This window comes from Pipistrellus kuhlii, unplaced genomic scaffold (genome assembly GCF_014108245.1).
Source record: "Pipistrellus kuhlii isolate mPipKuh1 unplaced genomic scaffold, mPipKuh1.p scaffold_m20_p_8, whole genome shotgun sequence".
Taxonomy (NCBI): domain Eukaryota; kingdom Metazoa; phylum Chordata; class Mammalia; order Chiroptera; family Vespertilionidae; genus Pipistrellus; species Pipistrellus kuhlii.
In genome coordinates, this window is record NW_023425584.1 from 69,209,877 (window position 1) to 69,217,777 (window position 7,901).

Below are 7,901 nucleotides of genomic sequence, written 5' to 3' on the forward strand. Positions count from 1 at the left end.
TGGGGAAGGGGACAGAGTTAGGAGAGAGCAGACACCCACCCTGGTCCCCGCTGGGGTCTCCCTGTGGTGCTGTCGCTGGGACCATCGCCTTCAGAAAAATGCAATGGCAGTTTGTTCATCCCAGATTCGAGTTAGGGTCTCTCTGGGCCTAAGTTCTTAAGGCCTAGGCTCAGGTGTCATCACACAGAGGGCTTGGTCACATGACATCATCCCTGGGAAAGAATGGCAGGAACAGAGCCCAATGGCCAGAATTCAAATCCTAGCATCAGACAAACACTAAGGCTTAGAGTGTGCCCCTAGACAAGTATCCAATCTCTGAAGCACCATTTCCTTTAGTAAACATCACCTAACTCCTGAGTTACTGTGAAGCTTAAATGGTCTTTATCAACATCTGGCACATTGTAGAATATATCAAACTCCTATGCATCCTTCAAAACCCAGCTTCAATGTCCCCTCTTCCAAGAAGCCTACTGGCTCCTCACACACACACACACACACACACACACACACACACACTCCAAGTTCTGCCTCTACCTCTGGGCTTCCCCCAGCTCTGGATCCCTCCTCTGGTCCCATCCAGACTCCAAGGTGTTGCAGAGTTGGGGGTCTGGATGCTGACAGCAGTGTTTCAGATCTTCTGTGATGTAACTAGACCCTGGGTTAAATGAACGTGCGTGCGAGTGTGGGTGTGCGCTGCTGACAGCTCTTGATGCCACAGAGATTTATTGGCAAACAGCTACAGGGCGGGAGAGGGAGGGGAGGGCATCGGGGCTACTTCCAGCCTGATTTTGGGCTGGGATCAGGGCAGGAAGCTGTCTTCCATGAGTAACAAGTTTAGATCCCAAGTTTGGCAGAAACCTGAGCTGTGTTGGGGACCCAGGTCCGAGCAGTGTGGACACCAAGTTCTAGGACACAGGAAGCTCCGTCTCCAGCCAGCCACTGGGGAGAGGAGCCAGGGGTGTCTCTTTCTCTGCCTGGCCTTGCTTGGCCTGGCATGGCCAGGAGAGAAGAAACTGGGGCGCTGGAAGGAGGCTCACCCTGCACAGGGCCATGGGGTCACGGGCCCCAGGGACTGGAGGACGCAGGTGGCCTAGAAGGACCTCAGACAGTTCAGAAAAGTGGAAGGAAGGAAGGTGGTTCCTCCCCCTCCCCCAGCTTCTCTAAGCCACCCCACCCCAGCCAAAGCCAGGCCCAGGCAGGGCTGGCCCACGCCCCACTTCAGGACGTAGGAAATCTGAGTCTCAGCCCAGGGGCCGCCCTGCATTCTGTCCCCCAGAGGCGGAAGGGGGCCGGTGTATTCGGGGTCATGTTGGTGGCCCGTTTGGAGTGCCGGATGCCCATGGTGAAGGCCGGGGCTCTGGCTTTGGTCACAGTGACCCGCTCGGGGCTGTGGGTGCCAGGGCCAGGAGTCTCATCCAGGGGGCCTGGGGCCCGGGGCCGCCCCAGCATGGTGAAGGAAGGCGGGCGCTGGCGGTAGGCATTGGGGTCTGAGCTCTCATACTGGCCTGGGCCTGGTATCTCGGTGGGGTCCTGTGGGGGGCGGGCAGGGGGGGTGCGGCCCACCACTGTGTAGCTGGGGCTACTGGGCTTGATGAAGATCTGGGCGCCCCAGAGGGATGGCAGGGTGTAGGCATTGGGGGCGGGGGCCGAGGAGTCCAGGGGCGGTGGACGCAGGCGGGAGCCCAGGGTGAAGGCCGGGGGGGTCCGCTGGCGCGTGGGGGCCACCTTCTCCGGGCTGTAGGCCCCGGGGCCGGGCGTCACCTCCAGGCCTGTGGGAACGGAGCAGGAGGGTTGGCAATGGACAGAGTGCTCCCCGCAGCAAAGACCTTGCACAGCTCCCCGTTTCCCACGTGATCCCCGAGCCCATGGCGCTTCTGAAGAAGCCCCCGGTGACTTCTCCTTCCTCCCTGCCTGGCCACACAGTGTGCTCTCTTTCAAGCCTCCAGGCCTTTGTCCAAGATCAACCCTCTGCCGGGCAAGCCTTCTGTGTCCCAGTCCCTCCTCCTCATCCTTACAGAGCCCCAAAGTCCCTCCTCCCAGCTGCCTTTGCCACAGCCCTTCCAGGGGTCCCGTGGCCTCATTCTTCCCCTCCCCCCCCAGACATGGCCACACGGAAGGGATGGTCCCCACCGAAGTCTAATGCCATCATGCTGAGATCTCATAAAAAAGCAAGGACCTGCCGAAGCCAGTTTGGCTCAGTGGTAGAGCGTCGGTCTGCGAACTGAAAGGTCCCAGGTTCGATTCCGGTCAGGGGCATGTACGTTGGTTGCGGGCACATCCCCAGTAGGGGGTGTGCAGGAGGCAGCTGGTCGATGTTTCTCTCTCATCGACATTTCTAGCTCTCTATCTCTCTCCCTTCCTCTCTGTAAAAAATCAATAAAATATATTAAAAAAAAAAAAAAAAAAAAAAGCAAGGACCTGTTAAATCTACTTCGACTCCCAGCAGTTGGCCTAATATATGTTTGGGAGGATGAGTTAGTAAAGGGTGGTGAGTGGCTGGGTGAGTAGATGAATGGATCCATGGGTATACAGATAGATGGATTGATAGATAGATCCTGGATGGATGGATCAATAGATAGGTAAATAGATCAATAGATGGATTGGACATGAACAGGTGAGAATGGGTTGGTAGGTTGATGAGTAGATAGCTGGGCAGACGATAAATGGATCTGAGTGAAGGAGTAGATGGGTGATGGGTGCAAAGATGAAAGGGTGGATGGATAGGAGACTGGAGTCGGGTGATTAACACTTTAGGTGACAGGAAGCTGTTTGCAGCCTGTGGAGGGGATTTCCACATTTGCCTCAGTCCCCACTTCACCCCGTTGTCTCCTGATGCTGAGAGTGAGCCCCAGAGGCCCAGGTCACCATCACCTTGGCCCACTTCACTCATTCAGCCCCTCTTCTGAAGTCTTCCATTTCATCATTGCAAAGACACTGAAGTTCTAAGAGCTTGGGGATAGGAGGGGAAGAAGACAGAGGCAGGACAGTCACTGAGACCCTGGAGGGACAGGGTCCTCTTGGGGTAGCACAGGCCGGATACTCACCCCGAGATTTGCCCCTGCCCTGCATGGAGTAGGCAGGAGCGCAGATTCGGCCAAACCGGGTGACTTTGGGGTCCAGGAAGTAGACTGGCCCAGGGCTGGAGTCCTGTGGAGATGCTGGAGGGAGGAGTTCGGGGTTCTGGATACATCCTGATGGCCCCACCACCCCACTCAGTGCCCCTGGTTACCTTACCCTGAGGCCCTTCCACCCTCCAGACTCCCACTGCCCCATCTTGGAGAGCAGAGACCTCGGCCTCCTGAGGCTGATTGCCCTGACTGGGGACCTGGATCTCAGCTTGACTTTGTCTTGAGCACTCACTCCTGTGCCTTCCTGATCAGTGCTGTCCGCCCCTCCCCTCTCCTCTGCTCTGAGCTAGGGGAGCAGTTCTAGAGAAACCAGCTCATGGGTTGGTTAGAAGCGTACCTAAAGTGAGAGTAACTAGGCTCTCACTAAGGTTCCGAGGGGGGCAGTCCTTTTAATGCCAGGGCTTGTTGGCATGTGACAAGCTTAAGGGAAGGGCTCTAGGTCACATTTAAATCCCAGCAAGGCCTCTCTGAGCTCTCACTGGGCCTGTCAAAGCCTCTTTCTCCTCCGTAGCAGGATGAGAAGCTTGGCAAGTGAAAGCATCCATGGGAGGAGTGGTCCAGAGCCTGGCACTTGGTAACTGGGACCAATGACTGTGGTTGTCATTACCATTTACAAGCACCACCAGGTATAAGGGTATGGTAGGCTTGACAGCTACTAATTGATTTACACGTGTATGTGCACACAGAGGGCACATGCACACACCGAAGCATGTTCTTGATAAATGAACATATCCCACACCTCTCATTTCCCACCTCCAGGCTCTTGCCTCTGCTACAAACTCTGCCTGGAGTCCCCTTCTCCTCCTGGGGCCTTCAGCGAACTCCTACTCATCCTACAAAGCCCAGATCCCATGCCCCCACCTCCAAGAAGTCCCTGAACATTCAGCAACATCTGCACTAAGCACCCCACCCTGATTTCCCAGGTGTGTCCTAGAAATAGAATCGGGGACACAGGTTCCTGGGGTCGAAGGCTAAGTTTTTAACCTTCCTGGTGACAGATGTGACACTGACTCCCTCGCTTGCCTTCTGGGCCCCCTTGTACTTTTTGAGTTCTCTCTCTTTTGGGTTGGGGTGTTTGCTGATTCTGAAAGTGTGTCTGCCAGCTGCTCCCTCCCACCACGCCTCTGTCCACGTGACTCAAAGTCCCCACAGGGGACCTTTCTGAGCCCCGGCCCTGGCCTACTTGGGACCTCAGAGCAGCTCTGGGAAATGGGCTGATGCCCTGAACGGTTTGGCTCAGTGGATAGAGTGTCAGTCTGAGGACTCAAAGGTCCCAGGTTTGATTCCGGTCAAGGGCATGTACCTTGGTTGCAGGCACATCCCCAGTAGGGGGTGTGCAGGAGGCAGCTGATTGATGTTTCTCTCTTCATCGATGTTTCTGACTCTCTATGCCTCTCCCTTCCTCTCTGTAAAAAAATCAATAAAATATATATATTTTTTTAAAGGAAGAAAATGGGCTGATGGAGTTTGTGGTCACTGAGATGAAGGGAACAGGCTTGCTGGATGACGGATAGGATGGACAGCTAGGAGCCACCCGCATCGCTGCACTTGGTGTTCCCTCACACATTCTGGCCGGGAGGAAAGTGGGCATCACAGAGGTCAGGTCACCCACTGACCAGGTGAGCCCCACCTCCTTCGGCCTCGCCACCCCGGGTGTGGCGAATAACTTTCACTCTCCTCTCGCCACACGCCGCCGTGAGGTCAGCAAGGCCTGGAGAGCCGCTGGCTCGGTGATGGAACAGCTGAAGCAGGCGCTCCCTCTCCGGGGCCTCTCTCCTGAGCACGGAGCAGATACCCAGCCTTGTCGCCACTTTTAAGGCATTCAGCCCTCACTTAACAAGCGTCGCCAGGCACCGAATGCTTATTTAGTCCTGACAACTGTGTGTGCAGGAAGCGTACCGTCATTGTTTACAGAGGAGGAAGCTGAGGCACAGAGCAGTCAAGTGGCAAGAAAGGTGCTAAGCCGAAACCGGTTTGGCTCAATGGATAGAGCATTGACCTGTGGACTGAAAGGTCCCGGGTTCGATTCCGGTCAAGGGCATGTACCTTGGTTGTGGGCACATCCCCAGTAGGGGGTGTGCAAGAGGCAGCTGATCGATAATTCTCTCTCATCGATGTTTCTAACTCTCTATCCCTCTCTCTTCCTCTCCGTAAAAAATCAATAAAATATATTTTTTTAAAAAAAAAAGAAGAAGAAGAAAAAAGAAAGGTGCTAAGTGGGGAAGGCAGGTGCGGGTCCCACCCACCACACTATTCCTTGCGCCCTCTTCCTCGCTAAGGAAGCCGGGGCCCAGAGAGGCTCAGCAGCTTCCTGAAGCCCCAGAGCAGCCCACCGGGACCCCCGCCTCCCTCAATGGGGCCCAGATCTACCCAGTGAGACAGTGCTCCCTGGGGGGAGGTTGGAGGTTCAGGAGGCCTCTCAGAGCCCCCTCTCCCGCCCCCCCTCCCTGCCCACCACTGGCCTTACCCTCGCTGGGCCTCCGCAGGAGGGAGTAGGCAGGACTGGCCACCCTGGTGCAGTCGTGGTTGATGTAGCCAACCGTGGATGGCAGGGCGTACAAGCCTGGCCCAGACCCTGTGACCAAAGCCCCCAGATCACCGCCTGGGCCTAGGTCCCCTGGAACACGGTGGGGAGCTCAGGCCCCAGCCCTGCGGCCCCTCCCAGGCTCCCAGCCGCCCTCCATGGCAGGGGTGGGGGGAGCAGGGGCTGCCTGCTGCAAACAAGCATTGTGAGACAAACATGAATCACAAGGGGAGGGGCTGCGGAGCCAACAGCCTCCTGCCACCCTAGGGCACAGGGGATGGGATGACTGAGACCTAGACACAGAAACGTGCTGTCACAGGTGGAGAAACTGAGGCCCAGACACAGGGACATCCCGTTGCAATGTTTGACGGCCTCTGCAAGAATGTCAGTGCTGCAAGAGCCAGGAAACCAGCCATAGAACCTGACTCCAGATGTCTTGTTACAGACAGGGAAACTGAGGCACAATCCGGGACCCAAGCTGAGATCCCACAGTGAACGTCACAGTCGGAGGGTTCAGCTCACTGATCAATGCACCACAAACTCCCCCCGGTGCTTCGCCTGGCGTCTGTGCTCCCAGGGCCCTTGGCTGTGTGGTTCAATGCTGCACCCTCAGCCCCTAGAAGGGCACATGGCCCATAAAGTGCTCAGCTCCTGGTGGGTGGAGGCATAGGCAGGGTCATGGAAGCACTCTGTTCACACCCATCCCACTGGGCAGAAAACTGAGGCCTGGGGGAGGGCAGGGACGCCTCCGAGGCTCCCAGAAGGGGTCCCCCCGCCATGGCCCCCCTCCTCCTCGGCCCTCATGTACCGTTCTCCAAGGTGGCCATCCTGCAGGTCTTCCTCAGGCCGGTCTCTGGGATCTGGCAATCTGTGCACCGCCGACCCAGGGGTGCCGACGTCTGCCGCGGCGTGGGGTCGCAGCTGAGGGTGCCCATGGTGAGCAGGGGTGGGCGTCAGGGGGCCCGGGCCCGGGCAGCACTGACACTTGATGCTGTCTCCTCAGCCGCAGTGGCTCTGGGTCGCAGGGTCCAGCACCGTCCACAGTCCTCGAGGCTTCTGCCTGTGTTGGCAGAGCCCTGGCCTCACCACACCCTCCCAGGGACCGCACAGACGGCCCCTTGTCCTTCGGCAGGGAGTCTTGGGGCCCTGGCCCAAGCGGGCTGGTCGGCAGACGCTGGCCTGGAAGTGGGGCTGGGATCGAGTGTCGGCCAGATGGCGGGACAGTCCAGGAAAGAGTCCGGTGTCAGCAGAGCGGGTCCCTGGGGAGACGGTGGAGCTGGGCAGCTGGGGCCAGAGCAGGCCCCGGGGGAGCTGGCGCCACAAACACAACACCCACAGCCTTGTAGCGGGCGGGACTGGTGAGGTCATCGACTGCATGGCCCCATTTCTGCACCTGGGGAAACTGAGGCACCACCCAAGGTCATACAGCCAGTTTGCCACTCTGGGCCAAGAAACTTCCCTTCTTCCTTCTTCCCTTCCTTCCTTTCCTTTTTCCTTCCTTCCTTCCCTTTATCCAACAATCACTAAATGAGCACCGACTGTGTACTAGGTTTTGTTGGGGTTGGTGAGGATACAACTGGACAGACAGACAGGGAGCTGATGTTCTTGGAAGGAGAAAGAGAAAATGAACAATAGCCCAGTCAGCGTGGCACAGAGGTTGACCAGGAGGTCACGGTTCGATTCCTGGTCAGGGAACGTGCCCAGGTTTCGAGCTCCATCCCCAGAGTGGGGGCTGCAGGAAGCAGCCGATCAATGATTCTCTCTCATCACTAATGTTTCTATCTCTCCCTCTCCCTTCCTCTCTGAAATCAATAAAAATATTTTTAAATGATAAATTAACAGATGAGTGTAGTACAATATATTACAAGGTGTTAAGTGTGTTGTAAAACACAGAACAGGATCAGGAGTCCAAGATGGCAATGAGGGAGCCGCCGAGTTCTATTAGGGGAGGAAGAGAGGTCACTGCACTGAGAAGGTAAGAGAAGAGGACACAGTGTGGCTGTGCAAAGGCTCTGGGGCAGATGCAAGGATGGCAAGGAGGCAGTGGGGTCCTCCAGAACAGCCACTGCCTCCCAGGAGCCCACAGGGTTTATTCCAGCCCAATCTACAGTAACATCCCTGCTCACCGGAGGGTACTGCTATGTCAGGCTGCAAGACAGGGCTCAGGAAAATTTGGCTGAACAGAATACAATCCTGTCTCTTCCATGGGATCCTTGTTTGTGGCTGTATTGTTGGGCCCTTTTCAACTG

General features: G+C 56.7%; 1 protein-coding gene across 1 annotated transcript; it reads right to left on the reverse strand.

Annotated features, from left to right (window-relative positions):
• Positions 1 to 517: 517 nt before the first annotated feature.
• Positions 518 to 7,207, reverse strand: ODF3L2 (outer dense fiber of sperm tails 3 like 2). Its single transcript, XM_045576717.1, has 4 exons — positions 6,461 to 7,207; positions 5,596 to 5,703; positions 3,045 to 3,158; positions 518 to 1,769 (listed from the first exon to the last, which is right to left on the reverse strand). The coding sequence occupies exons 1-4, from the start codon at positions 6,585 to 6,587 to the stop codon at positions 1,219 to 1,221; spliced, it is 900 nt and encodes a 299-aa protein (XP_045432673.1). The 5' UTR covers positions 6,588 to 7,207; the 3' UTR covers positions 518 to 1,218.
• Between the last annotated feature and the right edge of the window lie 694 nt (positions 7,208 to 7,901).